The 24804-nt window shown below is 40.1% G+C and overlaps 1 protein-coding gene across 1 annotated transcript in view; it reads right to left on the minus strand.

Moving 5' to 3' along the window:
- The window catches only part of LOC126068279 (collagen alpha-5(VI) chain-like), a 122277-nt gene extending 98013 nt beyond the window's left edge, over positions 1 to 24264 (minus strand). The window contains exons 1-5 of the mRNA XM_049870732.1: positions 24041 to 24264; positions 12170 to 12263; positions 10145 to 10744; positions 7264 to 7890; positions 1065 to 1625 (exon numbers count right to left, since the gene is read on the minus strand). Of these exons, the coding sequence (XP_049726689.1) occupies positions 1065 to 1625; positions 7264 to 7890; positions 10145 to 10744; positions 12170 to 12263; positions 24041 to 24049 (1891 nt within the window). The 5' untranslated portion in view covers positions 24050 to 24264. The remainder of the gene's footprint in view (positions 1 to 1064; positions 1626 to 7263; positions 7891 to 10144; positions 10745 to 12169; positions 12264 to 24040) is intronic.
- Positions 24265 to 24804: the final 540 nt, after the last annotated feature.

Genomic DNA, 24804 nt, shown 5'->3' on the forward strand with positions numbered 1-24804 from the left:
ATCATGTAAGAGGGAAATAATATTCTGTATTGTTGAAACCACTGGAGTTTGGGTCTTTTTATTACAGCAGCTTAACCTGTTCCCTAGTCAATCTGATGTTCCTCACTGCATCTGAGTCTGCTCTGAGACCAGTGGGTTTTTTTTTTTCCCCTAGCCTCTCAGGCTTCGGCTCCTTAGTTTACCTGCCTCTCTGTTCACCATCTTTTGGCTCATTTCCTTGTCTACAATGTGTGACAGTTTTCAGACTGACAAACTGCAAGAGAGGTGCTGGTCCAGGACTTTCTCCCGGGAAAGGATCCGAGATACAAGCAACTTTATGTTTCTTGAGACTCTTTCACTTTTCTTGGTGCCAACCCCAGGAAATACTGGGGATCTTTTAATCCCTCATTCTTTCTAAGACATCCTGAAAACCAAACTCCATTATTCTCCCTAACAGGAAGAACTAACAAAATCGTGATTTAGAATTTTGTTGTTAATGCTAGTTATTTGTTTGTTCATTTATTTTTCTATTTTTTAAGAGGCTCAGAGAAAATTCAAACACATATTCACTTTAGTAAGTTCAAATAAGTTTGAGTATCTTCTTTTCCTTATTATTAACCAACTGCTGTATCAGGTGCTCCTAGGAGGCTCCACACGCTGTTAGAACCTTTAACTTTACAATAGTCCTACAAACTAGGGAACCAAGGCAGGTAGACAGGAAGTAATTCAGTTAAGGTTCACAGCTAATTAGTGGTAAAGAGGGTTTGAACCTTAACTCTTTGACTCCTGCATCCTGATTCTTAACAAGTAAGCCAGCCTGTCTCTCAGAACACAACATTTTCATGTGCTTATATAGGCAATAAACACATACTCTATTGAGATCATTGGGATTCTCCACTGTTGGCAGTTGGTCGTCAAGTGAGGGGCTCGATCCCTCCGTGGTGGTAAAGTAAGTAAGTTAGCTGCTGCAAAAAAATGTTAGCCAGACCACTTGTTCCATTATGCCTTTAGCAATCTGGCCATGAGTCCGCCTGAAGTCATTAATGTTGAAATGCAGAGAATAAAGCCCTTTGGATTTTGCTCACCTTTTTCGGTGCAGATGCTGCGAACAACTTCATTTTTTATGCTTTTTAAAGAATCAAAGTTCTGCCCATAGGTAACCCTTTCTTCTTTCCCAGCAATTTGTTGCAGTTCTGCTTTATTGGCCTCTCCAATGCCAATTGCATAGATGGTGATCCCTTCAGCCCTTAGTCTCTCCGCAGGTTCTAGGACGCTGTCATGGGCCTTCCCATCAGTCAGCACGATGAGGTAAGAGGGAATGTCAAATGGTCGATGCTCCTTTCCCTTCTTTATTAATGGCAGCATAAAATTCAGGGCTGCCCCTGTGTAAGTTTCACCTCTTTGCTGCTTGATGTTGAAAACAGCCTTCCTTAAGTCAACATCATTAGAATAGACACCAATATCAAATTCCACTGTATTCTTAGATGAGTACTGCACAGCTCCAACCCGGACTTTGTCTGGGCCAATGGTAAACATTTCTGTCACCGCCGACATAAATTCCTTGATTTGCTTAAAATGCTCTGTCGAGATGCTGCCTGAGCCATCAATGAGGAAATAGAGATCAGCCTCTTTTGTGTCCACACAGCCTGCAAACAAACAAACAAAAAAGGCAAGTGGAAAGCGTATTCTCTATCAATAGAAAATCTGGAGAGAACTGAGCAAGAGGGTTTGTGGAAGAACATGAAGAAGCTGTGGCGTTTGTAAAGAATGAGGACTCATCATATTTGTGTAGAGCCTGTACAGGTCATTGAAGACTTTCAAGCCCATTATTTACAACCTTGTGGGGACACTGAAGCAGAGCAAGGCATAGTGGTTTGCACATAGTCACACAGAAAGTAAGTTAAAGAGTAAGGATCAGATTCCCAATTCTCAGGCTCTAAGTTAAGTAGTTTTTCTTAAAACCTACTTCTTGGACATTTAAAACTATGCCTTATCATTTCCTGAGAAAGTGGATGGGACAGATGGCCTTCTCTTCTATTTCCCCAATAACTTCTTCTTCCCAGAGAAGCCAGAGTGATATATTTAAAACCAAGATCAGATTATATTACTTTTCTACCTGAATAATTTACCACTGTGTTTAGAATTTAAACATCCAAAATTGGCCTGTTCTTTTGCCCTGCTTCCCTCTCCGTCCCTATTTCCTACAACTCCTCATATCACTCACAGTGCTCCAAGTATATTGGGCTTCTCTCTGTTCTCAGAACGTGCCCTAGGGCCTTTGCACTTGCCTTCCTCTCTTCCTGGAATTTTCCCTCCTCCCTACCAAAATATGTGCATGGCTGGTTCCATCTCATCATGGATGTGTCAACTCAAATGTCCGTTCTTCAGAAAGACCTTTCCTCCCCCTCTAGTTGAAGCACTTCAGTCATTGTCTATCCTATTGCCCTGTTTATTTTCCTTATGGCACCCATCACTTGCTGAAATTATCTTATTCATTTGTACATGAGCACAGCCTGTCCCTGACTATAGGATGGCAGCTCCATGAGGCCAGAGACTTTGTCTAAGTCTCTGCTTCTGCCCAGAACTCAGGACAGGCCTGGCACATTATAAAATTTCAACAAAAAAAATTTTTTTTCAATAGGAACTCCTGGTGTTCCTTCCTTTGTTAAGCAGATTCTATAAAAAAGCATGCAAACTTCCTTAATAGTCTGTTTATTATCTTATCTTACACAAATAATGTGTACCTTCTACATTTGTTTGCCAGTCAATTAGCACAGCACACTGATGAAAATACTTCACAGGGGGAAGGCAGGTTGGTTGGCAAACAAATGCAGAAGGTGAGCATTATTTGCATAAAAATATTGTACTCTAGTCATTCATCCAAATTTGGTGGAAAGAAGAACATATTTTTGAAATTTAGGTTATTTACACAATTAACTGGTTTAATACATGGATCTTTAAAATACGAGATAATTTAGTCATTACAAAATTATTTTCTTTCTTGATAGCCTTTTGGCAATTTATAGCTGTTGACACTACATAAGGGAATTATTCCTTAAGAAATCAAAAATACTGGGAATAAGTTTGACTCTGAGAATTAAACCATGAAACCAACACATAAAGAGATGGGGCAAAGATAAGCAAAGTTATCTGCAAAAGACAGAGCTGATCCCAGGTCAACAAAACCTGAAAGTTTCAATTTATTTACATAACTAATAAATAAACATTAAGTGCCTAGCAGAAGGAAGGTAATGGTAGTCAGCAATGAAGGAGAGAAAGATTTAAATCACAGTATGTAACCTTGGTAATGCCTGCTCAAATCCTGTCTAGAGCTGTGCTGTTCAGTATGCTAGCCATTAAAAAAAACATTAGCCACGTGTTATTGTTTAAATGTATTTTAAACTACTTAAAATTAAAAATTCAGCTCCTCAATCACACTAGTCACATTACAAGTGCTTAATAGCCACATGTGGCTAGTGGCTACCACATTTCCATTACGGCAAAAAGTTCTATTAGATAGTGCTGAAAAAGGGTGTGTCTCCTGGCCCAAGGTCTCACTTGTATGGTAATTTAGGTAGATAGATAGAGGGGTGATTGATACATACATATATATAGAGAGAGAGAGAGAGGGATAAATGTACGTGTCTGAAAGAGATATAAATGTACTTACCCTGATGTTAAAATAGAGACATTCTCTCATTGGAATTAGATGCCACTAGACATTTCAATCACAAAACTAACTCCCTTGCTGTGATTCCACACACCCCCAGCAGTCTTTTCACTTCTCATTGGCATGTCTACAGACTGTATTAGTCAGAGCACATGAGTGTCCAGGCCCTTGGGCACTGATAGTCCTCATTGTTACAAAAATAATTTTTATTATTTTTCTACACATCGGTCTCTTAAGTTTGGTTAATGTGAGTCTCCCCCTTGATTTAACAAAGCTCTATTTAATAAATTGGACACTTGCAAAGTGCCAGAGGTAGCGGGTACAAAGGTGACTAAGCAAATAGAGACTGGTTCTCAAATTTTTGATCATGCTTCAGAAGAACTCAACCTAAGTCAAGTACTGTGATGGTTAATGTTATGTATCAACGTGGCTAGACTAAGGTTCCCAGTGGTTTTGCCAAACACTAGACAAGTTGCTGTTCCATAATGTAATCTAATGAAATGTAATATAACTACTTTCCATCATGTAATACAGCGTAATCGATCAGTTGAAAGAGGAGCTCCTTAGGGTGTGGCATTCCTTCAAACTATAAATAAATATTTTGGCAGAATACCCTCTCTTTCTCTCAACTCTACACTCTTCCTGCCACCTGACCTATAAGGATCTTGGGATGCAAGGCTACTCTGAAGTCTCCACCCTGCTGCCTGACTTACAGATTTTGGACTTGCCAGGTACCATAATTGTGTGATCCAATCCCTTGAAGTAAATCTCTCTCTGTATATGTACACATCTCACTGGTTCTGTTTCTCTAGAGAACCCTAAGACATATACCAATGTTTTAGAGCCACCAAATTAATAAGAAGCCAATTATTGAGATGTTTTGGAAGATAACAATCCTTCCTGGATGGTCCTTACCCTAGGCTCGGTCCCATACCTTCTCATTTAGGACAGAGTAGAACTGTCCCATAGGGTTTCCAAGGAGCCACTGGTGGATTTGAACTGCTGACCTTTTGGTTAGCAGCTGTTTCACTTAACCACTGCACCTTCAGGGTTCCACCTTCTCATTTAGAATTTCTATAATGACAATACTTTTCATTGTCACATCATTGCAAAGTCCCCGAGAGATACCATGCTTTGTATCTCTCCTATGCCCTGAACAGTTGGTACTGGACCAAGGTGGCTGCCACTCTGAGGGAGTTTCCTTTGGGTCATTCGGGAGGTAATAGGGGACTTGTTTCTTGCTGCTACTTTGCAATGTACACATGCCAGACCAAATCCGGGGCTTCCCCAGGAGGCACTCCATAAGCCTGTCTTCCAATGATTTATCTGAGTTAAAATTAGCCTCTAATTTAACTGAAAGATCTAATCCCTTTCCATGTGAGTGCTTCCAAATTCCAATTCCAATTGTTTGGGAGCATTTTATCTACAGAGGAAATGTGTGAAGACATCAGATTTCTCAGAATAAGATAAGCTCAAACTCACAAAGTATCTTGGTATGTAGCTTTTGAAAAGAACTCAGTAAATTATAGCAGATTCACAAGGCATTTTAACTAGGCTACCCGCCACTAGAATGATGGAAGAAAAATAATAATAAAAATAAAAATGTGAGAAAATAATCATGGATGTGCACAAAGATAGAGGGATAAGGATGAGCTTGACAATATTTTATAAAAGCAAAACATTGAAAATAACCTATATGTCCAGCAATTCAGTATATGTTAAATAAATTATGGCACATCCATACAATGCAATATCATTCGCAGCTTAAAAAGAATATTTAAGGAAATGGCAAAGGGTCATGATCTATGATTGATAGAAAAGCAGGTAACGCAGATAATACTAAAAAAAACAGTTGTACCCAATATCCATCTCTCCTTCTTCTACACTGGTGGAACCCCCAGTTTTCATCTGGACACTTGGCTGCTCCAAATAAAAACTACAGGGAGTCCCTGGGTTATGAACAAGACCCATTCCTAAGTCTGTCTTGAAGTCAAATCTGTAGGTAAGTTGGAACACGTATATAGGGTTCTTATTTAGCATCAGTTAGTCAAATGTTTGCCTTTATATGTAGGATAGATTTTACCTTTCTATGCATATAAAACACTTAAGGAACACCTCATGACTGTCAGAAAGTAATGCATGCATTTGTTATCATGGATCAATGTACTGAACTCAAATTTTTAATACAATGGGCTTTGTGGCAGTTCGTTCTTAAGCACAAGTTGTCTGTAAATCGGATGTTCTTAACCTGGGGACTTACTGTACATTTCATTTCCCAGCTCCCATTTTCCAGCTAGATGTGACATGTGACTAAATTCTATTTCTTTTAACTATGTCTTTTAACTGGGTAAAAGCCCTTGGTGCAGTGGTTAAGTGCTCAGCTGGTAAACAAAATATCAGTAGTTTGAACCCACCAGACGCTCTACATGAGAAAGACGTAGCAGTCTGCTTCCATAAAAATTACAGCATAAGAAACCTTATGGGGCAGTTCTACTCTGTCTTATAGGTAGAGCTGGGATCAATTCAATGGCAATGGTTTTTTTGGGGGAGGTTGTGGTTGGAGGCTCATGGCAAACATGGTCACGCCCTCCACCCAAATGGCCAATGGGATGTAAACAGAAATGGCGTGTGTGTCTTCTTGGGAGTATCCTTGAAAAAGAAGGGGTGGAGCCATGCCCTTTTCTTTCCCTTTAATCCTTCCTCTTTGCTGGATGTGAATGTGGTAGCTGGAGCAGTTATCTTGGACCATGAGGTGATCCTGGGAATAAAGGCCACAGACAGCAAAAATATAATGGAAAGAGACCAGGTCTCTGACAATGTGGTATACCACACCAGCAATATCTACCTACCTCTGGATATATTTGTGAAGCAGACAAAATAATTTTATTTTGGTTTCTTCTGTTAGTCACAGCCAAATGCAATTGTAACTAACACAAGCCACCCAGCTGTATATGTCTGCACTGTCCAACACGAAAGGCACTAGCCACATGTGGCTATTAAAATTAAAACTAAAATAAAATTGAAAATTCAGTGCCTTAGTTACATCACACCAGCCACATTTAACTGCTACATGGCCATGTGTGACTAGTGGCTGCCTTGCTGGGCAGCACAGGTATAGAACATTGTCATCATCACAGAAAGTTCTGTTGGACAGCAGTGATATATACAATGTGACGCCATTTAAAAAAATGTGTGTGTGTGTTGTGTGTGCCTGAAAGGAGAGAGAAAGAAAGACAGAGTCAGCATCAGAAAAGACACTGGGATAGAAGCGACATAAATGTTAAGAATAGTTTTATCTGAGAAAGTTATAAGCAATTTTATTTTCTTCTTTATGTTAATCCACAATGTTAAAATACTCTATAATTAACACATATGACCCTTTTACCGTTGATCGAGGTACAATTTACATTAAAATTCCTCCACTGAAAGTGTATCTATCATTCAATGGTTTTTGGACATCGATAGAGTTGCGCAACACCACCGAAACCCAGTTCTAGAACGTTCCCATAACTCCAAGAAGGGCCCTTATTCAACTGCGGTCAATCCTCTCTCCCACCCGATCCCAATCATTCAGACCACTTGAACAAGAAGAAAAGTATTGTTTTTAAACATACCAGTTTTATCAAGGTCCATTTGTTCTGCTCGAGTAGAAACGTAGGACCATATTTCATTCTGGAACTTTTTCACAAACTTTGTACCGTAAGTTTCCAAGTCTGCGTAGGAACTCAGCATGGTAATTCTCTGATCTGGAGGGTAAGACACTATTTCTTCTAACTGAGTATTGTTAGCCCCTTGGATGCTCATGGCAAACACAGTCACATCGTTCTGCCGAAGCTTCTCTGCGGCCTCACGCACCTGGTCATCTGATGGTCTGTGGGTGATCAGGACTGCAACTTGAGGAATTCCCTGGGCTCTTCTGCTGCCACTCGATTCTGAGAAGGCCTCTCTCCACATACTGTTAATGGCAGCCCCAGCATTGGATTTCCCAGGCCGGAGAGAAAGCTTCTGGATTTGCTGCTGAAATTGAGAACGGGTTGTGTCTGATTTCAGAAAAGAAATAGTCTTGGCTGTGTTACTATAACTCATCAGACCAAGCCTCATGCAGTTGTCCTTCACATCCATAGAAGCGGTGATATTCTCCAGGAATCTCTGCAGGTACCTTAAATTTTGTATGGTGTCAAATGAGTCATCCACCAGGAATACAAGGTCAGCAAGTGAATCTCTCTGACAGTCCAGGGACACTGGAATGATGGAGAGAAAAAGTATGAGGATTAGAATAAACCACTGGCTCAGAGTGACAAAAGCACTTTACAGATTGTCAAAAGGCATTATTGAAAGTATAAGTAGTCATGACAGATGTAATTAGCATTGTCTACTTCTAGTGGATTGAAACAAAAGATCAAAATTCTTAACTATGCCTACAAGGATATTGAATTCTGAGATTCTTTGTATGCTGTTCCCTGTATCTGAAAAAGGCTTCTCACCAATTTTCCTACCATATCCCACCACCACCACCCCCCCATCACTACTACCACCTCCACCACCACCCACATCATCACCACCACCTCCACCACCATCATCACCATTTTGATCACCACCACCACCCCCATCACTACCACCTCCACCACCACCACCACCATCTTCGTCACCACCACCACCCCTATCATCACCACCACCTCCACCTCCATCCCCATCATCACCACCACCAACCCCATCATCACCACCACCTCCACCACCATCACCACTACCAATCCCATCATCACCACCACCTCCACCACCATCACCACCGTCTTGATCACCACCACCACCCCCATTATCACCACCACCTCCACCACCATCATCACCATCCTAATCACAACCACCTCTACCATCACCATCTTTATCACCACCACTACCCCCATCACTACCACCTCCACCACCACCATCACCATCACTATCTTCATCAACACCATCACCACCACCACCCCCATCATCACCACCACCTCCACCACCACCATCTTCATCACCATCACCATCACAAACACCGTCACCACCCTTACCACCACCGCTGCCACCTCCACCACTCTCGTAACTGCTTGGATTTAGGGATGAATAAGCAGAAGTATCTCTGACCTCAGGGACCTCATATTCTATGAGAAGGGGCAGACAACTATATGATACTGTTTCAGACAGTAATAATTGTTAGAAAGGAAATAAAATAGGTGACTCAATCAAGTGATTATTCTGGGATGTAGGGTGGGACTAACTTACCTGGGACATGAAGAAGTCAGGGAAGGTCTCTCTGAGAGAACAATATCTGACTGAGATATGAATGAAGAGAAGGATCTGGCCAAATGGGGTAGCCTCAAATAGACACTGCACAACTCTACAACTGAGAATGTCCTCTTCCTTCTCTGTCTGGTTGAACATGAAGCATGATCATGTGCTATTGGGTATCACATTCTCAGATTATTGTTCCCATTTAGTGTAGTTATATATTAATTGATAGGCATTCTTTGAATATTTACTGTATGCCTCCCACTGTGCCAAGACTGTGAGGGGAAGAACAGAGAAGGGTCTTATTTCTTTATCTGTGAGGCTTTCACTTATTCACTCATTAAGAAATTGAACACCAGCTTGTTGACAGGCATTGCGCTAAAAAAATAAACCAGAAAACCAGACCCATTGTGTTCGAGTCAATTCCAACTCATAGCAACCCTGTAGGACAGAGTAGAACTGCTCCATAGGGTTTCCAAGGAGCTTTTGGTTTGTAGCTGAGCTCTTAACCACTGCACCACCAGGGCTCTGGCATTGTGCTAAGCATTATGAATACAGAGGTAAGTATGAGTTGTCAATGCTGTCCACATGATACTACCAGTTCTTTGGTGGTGTGGGGAGGGCAAGCACAGAACTGAATAATTATACAGTGTGAGAAGTGCTACTGTCGTCAGTTGTGCACAGGTACTTGTGACTCCCAAAAAGAAATTTGGAAGGAAAGGCTTCTAAGAGGATATGATTCTAGGGTTGAGATTTAAATAATGATAGGACTTATTCAGGCTGCAAGAAGGCAAAGGAGTGGAAGAGGATTTCTGTCAAAGCAAATGCCATAAGCACAGGCAGAGGTGAGGAAGAGCATAATGTGTAGACATTTCCAATAATTCAATATGGCAGTATGTTTGGTTTTTGGGTTTTCTTAATCATGGAAACCCTGGAGTCCCTGGATGGTGCAAACAGTTATGTTCTCAACTACTAGCCAAAGGTTGGCTGTTGGAACTCACCCAGAGGTGCTTCGGAAGATAGGTTAGACAATCTACTTCTAAAAGGTCACAACCCTGAAAACCCTATGGAGCATTTCTACTCTACACACATGGTATCGCCATGAGTCAGAATCAACTCGATGGCAACTAACAACAACAACAAATCATGGAAACCAGGATGGGAGTTAAGAGAGATGAGGGTGGAGAGATGCAGATCCCCACAAGGACCGAGTACCTCTTCAACCAAGAGCTTTCTTACTTTTCATGTCAGTATCAATTGCTCCTTCCTTGTACTGAGTCACATCCCCGATGATCTGCGTCATGTTTTGGGAAAACGTGCTGAGGTCTCTGGCTGTCCTCAGGTGGAAATGAAACTGAGACGTGGCCATGGCCTTCAGGTTTTCCTCCGAAGCTCCCTGCAGCCCCACAGAGACGATTCTCACCCCGTCATTCCGCAGGGCCCTAGCAGCCTCTTCCACGTCATCCTCAGACTCTGCTGAAGCCAGGACCACCAAAATGGGGGGAAACAGTTTCTTGTCTCTCCCGTTTGTGGGTGCAGAGAAATAGGTCCTGTGGGCCTCCTGGAGAGCATTTCCTATCCGCAGGGACCCACCAAGGAACTCAAAGTTCTTCTTGAGGTGGGTCAACATGGGGTTCTTGCCCTTGAAGGTGCTCAGTTGGAATTCATTGTGAAGCTTGTCGCTGTACTGGGCCAGGGCCACGCGGTATTTGTTGGCCTCTATGGGGAGACTGTTGATCACGTTGCTGATGAACCTTCTCACAAATGGGAGTGACTTAGCTCCCAGGTGATCCGAGCTGTCCACCAGAAACACAACATCTGCATACTCAGGGCCTGGCTCTATCAACACAAAACAATAAAACAAAGTTACTGTTCACCTTTTACATTTCAGACCATGCTACTCATTTGAGACTATGTTCTAGTGTTCAGAGTAACTCAGAATCTCAAGAAAAATGTCTTCTAGAGATCAAACAGAAGAAGCTACTTGTTTTGCTAAAATGTCAAACAAGGGGACTTTTAGTAAAGTTAGCCAATAGATTTTTCTTTCTCAACTCTACACCAGAGTCAATCTGACTTTTTTTTTGTTGTTGTTCTGAAACCCTAAACTTAGAGAAGAGACACCATGGTACCACCCCAGAAAGTCCCAAAGTAGTCTTTTAGAAACATTATAGTGTAAACTATCTTAGGTTGGAGATCCTAGAAGCAGTGCCTAAGGCAAGGACTTTGGTGCATGGGCTTAATTGTGGTGGAAGGGATAAGGCACGGAAGGAGCAAAGAAGACGTACTCTTTGGGAAAGTCTAGGCTTGGCCTGATCTGCAGGGAACTCTGGACCGTAAATTGCACCACAGATGTCCCTACTTGCGTCAAGAGGGCCAGGTTTTTTTTATCAGCTAGTCATTGACTGAAGATCACCCCAGAAATTGGGGGTGAGGGGAAAAGGGTCATGGGCATAACCTCCTGGATAAGGTGGCTCCCATCAGACAAGATAAATTCTCCTAAAAAGTAGGGGGTCAGTTGTGAGCTGTTGCAGGCAGTATTCACAGCAGCTGAGGGGATGAGTGAATAGCCCAACAGAGAGGGTCTGGGCAATGGAAGGCACCAACGATGTCTACTTTAGCAGTTGTGGTCACCCCTCTCTCGAAATTAGTGACGTGCTGGTAAATGTCTAACAACTAGTTTTCAAAGTAACTCAGAAATCTGTCATGAAATCCTAGGGGGTATTACAGTGCAGAATTAGAAATACTTCTCTGAAATGCTTTTAGTAATTACAGGAGAGTAGAAAAACCTACTCCACCCCCTGCCCCCCGCAAAGTAAAATATACTAAGCCCTTCCCTATTTCATGTTTGTAAAAGAAGAGAAAAGGCAATGGTTTAAACACATGAAGACTTAAAATCTATTTTCTCTGTGGGGTTCTTTTTCCTTTTATCTATTAAGGCCACAATACAAATCGACCTACATGCAAATGGGTTGACTCTTGCTGAAGATATGGAGAACACTGGGACTTAACAAATCAATGAATAAGTAAAGGTTCTCCAGCCAGATGGACCAAAATTCATAACTTTTACCCATGGCTTTCTGTCATCTTTGAAAGGTTAAATTTGCTTGATATCCTATACCCACAACTACTACTAAATGTTTTCTACTTTTATTTTTCAGTACATACATTTTTTTTCTTTCTCTCTGTTTATTAAAATAAAGGTTTGCTGAGGCGTAACAAATATCTATTACTCTAAATAATAATAAACACAAAATGCACTGGTACCTGGGCTCTGGTCAGCTGATGTTTCAGTCCAAAGGATTAGGACAAATAGAATCCGCAGCATCTTCATTTTGTTAGTGAAGGTCTCTTGCTTTAACTATGAAAGAAATTATTTACAATATGAAAAATCTCCTCATATACTGGAAAATAACTGCTGTAAAATTGGATTAGAGCAGAATACACTGTAAACAAGTCTTTGTGCACAATCCCTGATGTATTGGTAACATCCAACAAACCATTCGGATGGAGTATTTGTTGAAGATAGTGCTAATGTTTGCTGAGCCATTACTAGGGCTCAGACACTTTTCTCAGAGCTGTACAACTGTCGTGTAATTTAATCCTCATGACAGCCTTAGAAAAAAAAAAAGATAGGTGCAATTATGATACGTGACTGATTAGGAAACTGAGACACGGACAGGCTCAGTTAGCTGTGGAGCCAGGTTACCAATCCAGACAAAGGAACACAGAGTCCAAGCTCTTAACCATTCCTCTATAAATGTTATACAAAATCTGTATCCTCAGAAAATTTATAAAATCACTGTTCTTTTTCCTCTGTTGTTATGCCAACAAAGACTATTATACACATTCATAACTTAACTCAAAAAGTCAACAGGCGCTCCATGTTTCTTTCTTCTTTAAACCCTTGTAAAAATTGTTCTCTCACTTCCAGTTGTAAACAGTTTTACAAATTAATTTCACCATTCTCTTCTGCTTGCAATTAATCAGAAATCCTCATGGGAAATTACAATATCATAGAAAGTTTACTAAATCAGATCTGTTATAAAAAAAGGAAAATGGATCAAATTGACCAATACTCAAAATAAAAGAACCAGGTGTCATTGAGTCGGTTTTAACTCAGGATGACCCCAAGTGTGTCAGGGTAGAACTGTGCTCCATAAGGTCTTCAGTGGCTAAATTTTTTTTCGAAGTAGATTGCCAGGCTTTTCTTCCAAGGTGCCTGGTGGTGAGGTGCCTTTCTTCTGAGGATAAACTTAAACTGCGACAGAATTGAGCCTCCTTCAATGACAGACGAAAAGTATCAGGGCTTATTTTCATTCTAGAGTTGATCTTTTCAGCAGTTCTTTTTAAACTGCTTTTCATGCAGAAAGATTCGAAGATATTGAAAAGGCAGAGTTGGAAGAGAACCTCTAGAACCTTTAGATTAAACCTCTATTTTACAAAACAGGAAACTGAGGCTCCCTGGAAGCCAGTTGCTGAATTATGTCAACATATAATGACTTTCAAATCTATACTCATCACATTTTAATATACCATATACCTTAAAAAAAATTTTTTTTTATACCTTACTTATTTATTTTATTTTATTATTGTTGTTGTTACGTGCCATCGAGCCAGTTCCAACTCATAGGGACCTCATGTACAACAGAACAAAACACTGCCCAGCCCTGCACCATCCTCAAAATCCTTGTTATGCATGAGTCCATTATTGCAGCCACAATGTCAATCCATCTCCTCGAGTGTCTTCCTGTTTTTTGCTGGCCTTTTACTGTACCAAGCATGATGTCCTTCATCAGGGACTAATCCTTCCTGATAACATGTCCAAAGTATGTGAGTCGTAGTCTTGCCATCCGTGCTTCTAACGAGCATCTGGCTGTACTTCTTCCAAGATAGATTGGTTCGTTCTTTTGGCAGACCATGGTATATTCAATATTCTTTGCCAATATCATAAAAGTGTCAATTTTTCTTCTTTGTTCCTTATTCATTGTCCATCTTTCACATGCATATGAGGTGATTGAAAACACCATGGCTTGGGTCAGGCACACCTTGGCCTTCAAGGTGGACCCTTTGTCTTCTCAAGCTACCCTTTGAAATCTTCTGTTCAGCTCTTTTACGTAATCATTTCTTATGTTCGCTTTAGCTACTCTACATTCAAGAGCAACTTTCATAGTCTCTTCTGACATCCCTTTTGGTCTTTTCTTTCTTTCCTGTCTTTTTAATGACCTCTTGCTTTCTTCATGTATGATGTCCTTGATGTCATTCCACAACTGGTCTGATATTCAGTCATTAGTGTTCAATGTGTCAAATCTATTCTTGAGATGGTCTCTAAATTCAGATGGGATATACTCAAGGTCATACTTTGGCTCTCTTGGGCTTGCTCTAATTTTTCTTCAGCTTCAACTTGCATACAAGCAATTGATGGTCTGTTCTACTACAATCAGCCCCTGGCCTTTTTCTGACGATATTGAGTTTTTGCACTGCTTCTTTCCACAGATGTAGTTAATTTGATTCTTGTGTATTCCATCTGGCAAGGTCCATGTGTACATTTGCTGTTTATGATGTTGAGAAAAGGTATCTGCGGTGAAGAAGTCGTTGCTATTGCAAAATTCTATCATTCGATCTCTGGCATTGTTTCTATCACCAAGGCCATATTTTCCAATTACTGATCCTTCTTCTTTGTTTCTAACTTCCACATTCCAATCACCAGTGATTATCAGAGCATCCTGATTGCATGTTCAATCAATTTCAGACTGTAGAAGTTGGTAAAAATATTCAATTTCTTTATCTTTGGCCTTAACAGTTGGTGTAAAAATTCAAATAATAGTCATATTAACTGATCTTCCTTGTAGGCATATAGATATTACCCTATCAATGACAGCACTGTACTTCAGGATAGATCTTGAAATGTTCTTTTTGACGATGAATGCAACACCATTCCTCTTCAAGTTGTCATTCCCCCCATACTAGACCATGTTGTTGTCCTGTTCAAAATGGCCATTTCAGCTCACTAATGACTAGGATATCAATGTTTATGTGTCCCATTTCATTTTTGATGATTTCCAACTTTCCTAGGTTCATACTTTGTACATTCCACATTCTGATATTAATGGATATTTGCAGCTGTTTCTTCTCATTTTCAGTCATGCCACACCAGCAAACGAAGGTCCTGAAAGCTTGATTCCATCCATGTCATTAAGGTCTACTCTACTTTGAGGAGGCAGCTCTTCCCCAATCGTCTCTTGAGTGACTTCCAACCTGAAGGGCTCATCTTCTGGCACTATATCAGACAATGTTCCATTGCTATTCATAAGATTTTCACTGGTGAGTTCTTTTCAGAAGCAGACCGCCAGGTCCTTCTTCCTAGTCTGTCTTAGTCTGGAAGCTCACCTGAAACCTGTCCGCCATGGGTGACCCTGCTGGTATTTGAATACTGGTGGCACAGCTTCCAGCATCATAGCACCATGCAAGCCCCCACATTATGACAAACTGACAGATGCATGGGGGGTTTATTTTATTATTGAGATATAATTCACATACTATAAAATTCACCTTTTTAAACTGTACAGTTCATGAGCAAGTGACTCTTCTGGGAAGTTAATTGGCCATTTTGGAGGAAATATGCCCCAAACTAGGAGTCCCTGGGTGGCACAAAAAATTAAGCACTTGGCTACTAACAGAAGTAGTTTGAATTCTCTCAGTGGGGCCTCAGAAAAAAGGCCTGATGATCTACTTTCGAAAGGAAACGACCATTCGAAACCCTATGCCCATTTCTACTGAGAAACACATGGGGTCACCATGAGTCGAAATCAACGCGACAGCAACTGTTTTTTTTTTTTTTTTAATGCCCCAAACCAGACTTAGGGCACAAGTTTGAACAGCTGCTAAATTAACCAACTCACCTATTCACACACTCCCAAATGCTCAGACTCGCTGAGGCGGCTCGGAATTCGAAGCCAGCATCAGCTCTGAGGGGCGGGCACCCCAAGCCCACTGCAGAGGGAATCAACAGCCAAACCGCACATCTGGAGAGAAGATGCCACACCTTGAAAGCCGGGCAGCAACCGGCTGTCCAGCTATTTTTCCTGTGGGGATTTTCACACATGTAGATTAGCTGGATGGAGATGGGGAAAGAAACTCTCCAGCCATTGCCAGAAGCCAAATAGGAGGGCAACAAGCGAATAATTACTTCACTTCTTTTGATTACATTCCTTTGGTCATAAATGTCTGAGAAGAAAAATATCACTCATTCTGAATGATAAACTTTCTATGCACAGTCTGTTTTATATCACAAAGTTGGAAAGTAACTTGGGGAAGAGGAATAACAAAACAGTTAAATTTAGTAAGCTGCAAGGGCACATAGTAAGAGCGTGCAATCTTGTGGCAGGTTCAGACACGAAAGGAAAACAGCAATTGTTTATTTAGTAAATTATAAGAACACAGCAAAGGCATTGAGGTAAGTCTGGAGCCCCCTGGATTGGAAATGAGTATGTAAACGGTTTACTGGAGGTTTGTACTGCTAAATCCTAAATCAAATGTAGTACAAATAACATTTTAAAACTACCAAATGCTGATTTCACTCTTTCCTTTTGCAGCCAAAGAAGCAAGAGGTCCTGAAAGATGGTCAGAAATAAAAGTCAGGTCATCCCCCCTTCTGTCCTGTATCTTTTTCTCATCTCCCCAATGCCTACCTCCACTCTCCATGGTTAATCACGCCTTGGTCAGGATATTTACACAGATGGAAGGCCCACAAACAGGCCAAGAACAGGCTCTGACTAGGTTATGTGGCTCCAACGCAGAAAGAAGGATACAATTTAGGAACCACATCCTCCAGCTGGAAAGGGGGTTTGGATACACACTCACCACCCACTCATTTCCAGCGAAGGATCTGTGGTCGAGAGGCTTTGTGGTTTGTGCCAGGTCACTGGGACTAAGGCCAAGGCCTTTCAGCCTCCCTGGGGCATTGGTTCATTTCAGGGAGCATCTGGAAGGCACATTGTGTTTTCCTGTCAGTAGGACTGATGCCAGCCTTATCCTCCTGTGCTGCTGCTCTCTCTGTAGATATTCCCTTTGGCTTTCGAGCATCTCTTGCTTCTTCCACAGCATGGCTCCTCCTCTGAGAGAGTGAACATGTGGCTCCCTCACACACCTTCGAATCCTCCAACACAACCAGATGAGCACCTGACCTAGACCATCAGCCAATGACTATCAGCCCTGGGGCTTTTGCTACACCTGTTGGGAAGAAGTCCTATTGCTTCTGAGTTTGCTAAGCTGGTAGGAGAAAATCCTTCATCTTGCCACCACAAAGGAGAACCCCAACATCAAGAGAGACACATCTGTGATGATATCAACTGAACACCTTGATCAGTCTGACCAATCCCTGGACTTTCTCAGGTACGTCAGCCAATAAATTCCATTTTGTGCTTGAGCTAGTTTGAGTTGGCCTTCTTTAACTCACAAGCAAAAGAATCCTGAGCAACATGACTTAGCAACTTCTGAAGATGCTTGGGGTCTTGTTGACAGTTCCATCTTACTACATTTTTGCAAAACCAGACCCACTGGAGGGCTCTCAGATTCCCAGTCCCTCTGGAGCTAACCAAACGTCATGATATCCACAATGTTTTGTCTTCCTGGTGGCGCAACAGTTAAGCATTCAGCTGCAAAACAAAAGGTTGGTGGTTCAAATCCACCTAGTGGCTCTGTGGGAAAAAGACCTGCTGATCTGCTCCCATAAAGCTTACAGCCTAGAAAACCTTATAAATGCAATTCTACTCTGTCACATGGAATCTCTATGAGTCAAAATCGAAGCCTCGGCACCTAACAACAAGAAGCCTGCATAATCCTTTCTTTTTAATGCACAAATTTAATCCTAACTATTCCTCAAGCCCTGGTCTACCTGCTTTCTGATGACTTCAGCCCACATTCACTTTCCTTGTTCACAAACACTCAGTCTACATCAATTTTTTTAAAACAGCTCATGTATATATTTTATTCAGTTGTATTGCTTATATCTGTGTAGATGTTTTGTCATCCTATCTTTAGTGTAAGTTTTGAGAAAAGAAGCCATGATTTCTTTCACTTTGGGGTCCTCCTAAGATAATACAAAGCAAACAAATGCCGTGAAATTCAATAAAATGGATACCATGGGGTAAGTGGTAAATGCAGAGCTGAGCATGTAGAATGTGACCCCAATTTTTTTTTAATGTCAAATACATTTATTCAAGGATGTGGGGTGGAGGATATTTTTAGTTCATTCTTAAATTTATTTTTTTTCCTGAGTAAAAAAAACATGAAAAACTGTGGGGAAAATCACAAATGTAAGATTCGGTTCATCCAGGACAATACTAATGTACGCCTACTGTCTTAGCCTAATTATTAACAGCTCTTCTTTCACTCTTAAAAGTGCCTCAGTCTGGGTACCCGGGACCTTTTTAGGGTGATGGAAATATTCTCTATATTAATTATGATTATATGGGAATATGCATATGCCAAAATGGTTCTAACAGTACGCTTAAAATGAATGTATTATAATGTATGTGAATTATACCTATATCTCAATAAAGTCGCTTTTTTAAAAAAAGTGCCCCAGTTTGGATGATGAATTATACAATCTTTAGAGTAGTGTAACAAGGACCAAAAAAACAAACCTGTTGCTGTCAAGTCAATTCCAACTCATAGCATTTCTATAGGACAGAGTAGAACTGCCCCATAGGGTTTTCAGGAAGCACCTGCTGGATTCGAACTGCCAACCTTTTGGTTAGCAGCCATAGCTCTTAACCACTACGCCACCAAGGTTTCCATAACAAGGATAGGGCTGTGGAAATGGACTGGCCCAGAGGCAAGTAATAAAGGGGTGAATTGTCCGTAGAGAAGTTAAAAACAGTAGTAAAACTCACTTGCATGCTTTTTATTATCCCCCCAAAAAAAGGAGCCGGCAATTCTATTCAATGTCAGTAACAATTGACTCCTTCCTAGCAGGAAGGACTGCTTCTATCACAACCACACCTTGATCACCCACTAATACAAAGTCCCGTTCCCTAGACATAAAACTGGTACCAGTTAGGATCTATTCTTTCAGAACCTTTCCCAGGCACATATGAGTCATAACCTGGCTGAGCTGAATGCTTGCTGTCTGAGGGTTAAAAGCAGTAGACAGTCAATACCGAGGCCTGAACTAAACAGCCCTGTTACAGGGCAAATTTCAGGAATCCAAGAATAAATCTGAAATTTCATCCCAAATTTGTAATTATTATTATTTTATTTAAAATTTAGTAGCAAAATTATTTAAAAAAAAAATTAACATTGGAATTCGGGAACAAGATTCTCAGCACTGTCAACTCCTGGATTGTTCCTGGGGCCACGAAAGCACCTGATATCTTTACAGTCACCATACTCATAACAACCCTATAGAACATAGAAAAACTGCCCCATAAGGTTTCCAAGGCTATAATCTTTATGGAAGCAGACTGCCACGTCTTTCTCCCGCAGATAGGCTCAGTATGAGTCAAAATCGACTCGAAGGCAATGGATTTTTTTTTTTTTTTAATCTTTGCTGGAGCAGGTCATCAGGTCATTACTCCACCGAAACCAAAGCCGATGGGTGGGTTCAAACCTCCAACCTTTTGGTTAGCAGATGAGCACTTAACCATCACGCTACCAGGGCTCCTTGTCAATGCCCAGTCATTGTTAAATATTTTTAAATATTACTCCTGGATCTGCCTCATTCTTCTTAACAGCTGTCTAGGACTCCATTATATACAACCATATATGGAGCTATAAGAATTAATTTTTATCATATTGATTTAAATAATTTTATATTAGGCATCCAACATGTATTGGCTGTACATTATTTCACGTTTCATATTTATAGTTTTCAATTATTTAGTAGTTTATTGCAACTGAGAGTAGAAATTTACCTCTCATCACACTTTTAACTGGTTATTGCTAGATTTATGGAAAAGCTATTGCTTTCTTCTGGATTTATCTTGTAGTCAGCTATCTTAACCATGAAGTTTAGTGGTTCTTTAGAAATAAATATTTATATTTTTTCCATTTCTTTCCCAATTCTAAACAATGTTGCAATAAAGAGCATTATGCACTGGGGTGAGTATTTCCATAAGATTGTGTACTAGAAGTAGCAACTCTGGGTCAAAAGGAAGGCACACCTAAAATTATGATACAAGACACCTGCAGTAAAGAAGGTCGTCCTGAGTTATATTTCTCTGTAGAATACATGGAAGTCCTTCTTTGCCCATACTCTCACTGCACACTTTTTAAGTTTTGGACCCCTGATTGCGGAAAAAATATTCCACGTTACTACATGGCTCTTTAAATTTGTATTTCTATAATTACGGCTGAGATTCAGAATTACATTTCTCCTGTGTGAGGAACTTCTAAATTCTGAGGTGCTAGCCAGTCTAAGGAAACCCTGGTGGCATAGTGGTTAAGAACTATGGCTGCTAACCAAAAGGTCAGCAGTTCAAATCCAAGAGGTGCTCCTTAGAAACTCTATGGGGCAGTTCTACTGTGTTCTATAGGGTTGCTATGAGTCGGAATCAACTTGACAGCAGTGGGCTTGGTTTGTTTTTTTGGTTTGGCAGGTCTAATTGAAGGAATTTCAGAACTAAAATTAGGCACGCTGTTCTGAAATTGAACCCAAGGCTTTACTTCTACTCTCTTGATAACATCTGACTTCTGTTAACTTTTGCTTTTTGAAAAACAAAGCTCAGTCTTCCTTACTAAGGGTGTTCCTACAACCGGCCTTAAAACACCTTCATTGAATTGTTACAGTTAGAGCCTATAGATAAACATGTCATTTTAACTATCTTAACCCCAAAACCTCCTAGGCATTATCTCTTTTTCTCTCAGCTAAATAAACAGAGTTCATGTACACTTTCCTAACTAATGGTTGGAAAACCTGGTGGTGTAGTGGTCAAGTGCTGCAGCTGCTATCCAAAAGGTCAGCAGTTCAAATCCAGCAGGCATTCCTTGGAAACTCCATGGGGTAGTTCTACTCTGTCCTGTAGGGTCACTAAGAGTCAGAATCGACTGGATGGCAATTGGTTTGTTGTTTTTTTTTTTTTTTTTAACTAATCATCAGTTCTGTATCCAAAGATCCCAATTAAGTTGGCCCAACTGCAAATATATCATTAAATTTCCATATCACTACACTTCCATGTCAGAATTTTTTATATTTGTCATTTTAGAAATATTGCCTTAGTTAAATTGTACTGAGAATGGGAGATTTGTGTTAGACTAGAAACTGATGTAAAGAAAGTTTCACAGTTAACTGCCACCCCAGTAAAACTCACCTTTCCTGCCATTTGCTTTAATGTGAAACTGTTATGTGTACTCACTCTGATCGTTAAATACCTCTTTGTTTTGCCTGTAAGGCAGGGCCTATCATTACAGCCAGACTGAATGCATGCTCTCCCTCGGTTCATTCCTTCAATAAATAGTGTTTTTTAATATCAAATTGGAGGGTTGGTCCAGTGACATCACTAGGACACTCCTATGAACTGTATACTTAAGACCTTTGCACATTTCCCCCCATGAGTGTTTGCCTTTATATTGATCTGAATATGCTCTTAATATATTATAAATATACACACTCCTGGATGTTTTGTATCTCGTGTTATTACTGTCAGTAGGCTCTTTTCTTCCAGTTAGTTTACTAAACAATTATTCGTAGTGACCACTTTACTGAACTCTATTATTGACTTGCTTAGGCTTTTCTAGTACTAAATTCACACTTTAAATGAAAATCCATAATATAATTTTGTCTCCTCCTTTGCAAATGTGTATATTTTATATTATTCTCTTATTATATTGATCAGTACTTCAGCTGCGCCACCAGGGCTCCACTTCAACAGCCAAGTTAAATCATAGTGTTGATGATGTTCCTAATTTAACTGGATTTTTGGGGGGGGGGGTTTATTTCAAATGTTTCACCATTAATGCAAATGTTGGCAGTTATTTTGTAATATATATTTTAATTGTGTTAAGAAAATATCTCTTCTTATTTTAAACTAAGATTTAAAAAATCAACAAAGGCTGCTAAATTTTAACAAATACTTTTTCAAGATCCACCATAATTATCGCATACGCCTTTTCTAATCTCATAATACGTTAAGCTTTATTAACAAAATAGTAATGATTAATTTATTAGAATTCATAATATCAAACCATTTTTGCCTTTCTAGAAGAAACTCTGCTGGGTTATCTTATAGTTTCCTTTACGTATCACTGAATTTTACCTGCTAATATTGGATTCAGAAACTTTGCATCATTGTTTACAAGTAAGAAATGCCTCTAATTTTCTTTTCGTGAGCTGTCTGTGTCCGATTTGGTATCATTTATGCTGGATTCATGATTCCACAAATTATTTGGAAGCTTTTCTTCTTTCTCTTTGTGCGTAAACATTGTAAAGGCAGAGCAATCATCTGTTATTGGAACCTTCGAAAGGATTTGCCCAGGATACTAGCCAGACCAGGGTGCCAGCTTTGAGAAATTCTCAATTCCTTCCAGTGTTGCAGGCCACTTAGGTTTTCTACTGCTTCTTATTTATTTATTTATTTGTTTTTATTGTTGTAAAAATATAGATAACACAACATTTGCCAATTTAACATATTTCACACGTACAGTTCAGTGAGACCAATTAACATCGATCGTATCGTACAAACGCCACTTCTGTAGTCAAATTTTGCTTCTTTTTGCGCCTATTTTTTTAGTTAAATTTTGCAATTATTTTTCATGTTTGCTTCTACAATTTTCTATTTCATCCTGATTTGAAAATGTTTATTATACAATTGAATAAATTATTCTCTCATTGTTCTTTACCCTCTAGGGTTCATCTCTAATTTCTCATTCCTTAGATTATGCATTTGTTTTCTTTTCTTCTATCTTCCTGGAGTGGGTATCTTTCTGGATTTGGGTGACTGGTAGAGTATTCATTTTACTGTGAATTTTCCCCCCAAAAGGCATTTTTGCATTTGTTAATCAATTCTGTTGCTTTTCTTTGTCTTCATCCTCAATTTTCTACCTTTACTTCACTCTACTTAGTTTCATTTTGTGAACTTCTTGAATTGAATGATTAGTTCATTCATTTCTATTATTTTTATTGAGTAATGAAAGCTTTTTGAAGCAAATGCATTTTCCTGAGGACAGCTATAGCTAAAAACCATCAGCTTTGATAGGCAAGCATTTTCATCATTATTACAGGCCAGATATTTTTCAATGATGCTTTCAAATCGATCAAGTTGCTAGAGATTTTAAGTTTTGTCTTGTTGAGGTTGTTTTATTTTTCAGTGTGGGTGTAGCTCCCACTTTTAATATTTATTTTTGGTTTTAACGCGTTGTGCTCAGAGAAAATGGTCTGTAATATTTCTCATTTTTGGAATATATTGAGGTTTCCCTTGTGACTTTAACACATGCTCCATTTTCGAAATGCTTCGTCCATACTTGAAAAGAAAGTTGTTTGTTTGTTTGTTCGTTTCCTGGTTGGTAATAAAGGGTTCAATGTTTATCTGCTAGGTAATCTTTCTTTCTTTCGGCCTATCTAATCTTTCAGGAAGACTCATTAACAACCTGCGTCATGCAGATGACACAACCTTGCTTGCTGAAAGTGAAGAGGACTTGAAGCACTTACTGATGAAGATCAGAGACCACAGCCTTCAGTATGGATTGCACCTCAACATAAGGAAAACAAAAATCCTCACAACTGGACCAATGAGCAACATCATGATAAACGGAGAAAAGGTTGAAGTTGTCAAGGATTTCATTTTACTTGGATTCACAATCAACACCCACGGGAGGAGCAGTCAAGAAATCAAATGACGCATTGCACTAGGTAAATCTGCTACAAAGGACCTCTTTAAAGTGTTCAAAAGCAAAGATGTCACCCCGAAGACTAAGGTGCGCCTGACCCAAGCCATGGTATTTTCAATTGCATCATATGCATGTGAAAGCTGAACAATGAACAAGGAAGACCGAAGAAGAACTGACACCTTTGAATTGTGGTGTTGGCGAAGAATATTGAATACACCATGGACTGCCAAAAGAATGGACAAGTCTGTCTTGGAAGAAGTACAACCAGAATGCTCCTTAGAAGCAAGGATGGCAAGACTGCGTCTTACATACTTTGGACATGTTGTCAGGAAGGATCAGTCCCTGCAGAAGGACATCATGCCTGGTAAAGTACAGGGTCAGCAGAAAAGAGGAAGACCCTCAACGAGGTGGATTGACACAGCGGCTGCATCAATGTGCTGAAGCATAGCAACAATTGTGGGGATGGCACAGGACCGGGCAGTGTTTTGTTCCGTTGTGCATGGGGTCACTAAGAGTCGGAACCAACTCGTCGGCACCTAAAAACAACAACACAATCTTTCAAAGACTAAGATAAGTGCATCAACATTTCCTCTGCAACTGTACTACCATCAATTCTCCTTTAGTTCCTGCAGATTTTCCTTTATATATTTCTACACTATGCTAAACCCAAACAAGCCGGTTGCTGTCGAGTTGATCAGGACTCCTGATGACCCCGTGTGTGCAGAGTAGAACTGCTCCACAGGGATTTCAAAGCTGTGACCTTTCAAAAGCAGATTGCCAGGCCATTATTCTGAGATGCCTCTGGGTGGATTCCAACCACCAATCTTTTTATTAATAGTCAAGCGCTTAACCATTTAGTTACTTTGAAAGGTTTATGATAGTTATACCTCTATTGTGGACCATTTCCATCATTTCTTTCCTGTTATGATGTGATTTCTTACTATAGTTTGTGCTACTACTAGATCGTAATTTCCGTCAGAGAACGATGTAGAATTCTTGAGTTCTATTCCTTCCCTTTTCCAAGTTTTTTTTATCACTTGTCATTTAGTCACTGGGTCATTGTCTTCTGGAATCTG

The sequence above is a fragment of the Elephas maximus genome, chromosome 27 (assembly GCF_024166365.1).
Source record: "Elephas maximus indicus isolate mEleMax1 chromosome 27, mEleMax1 primary haplotype, whole genome shotgun sequence".
In the NCBI taxonomy this organism is placed as follows: Eukaryota; Metazoa; Chordata; class Mammalia; order Proboscidea; family Elephantidae; genus Elephas; species Elephas maximus.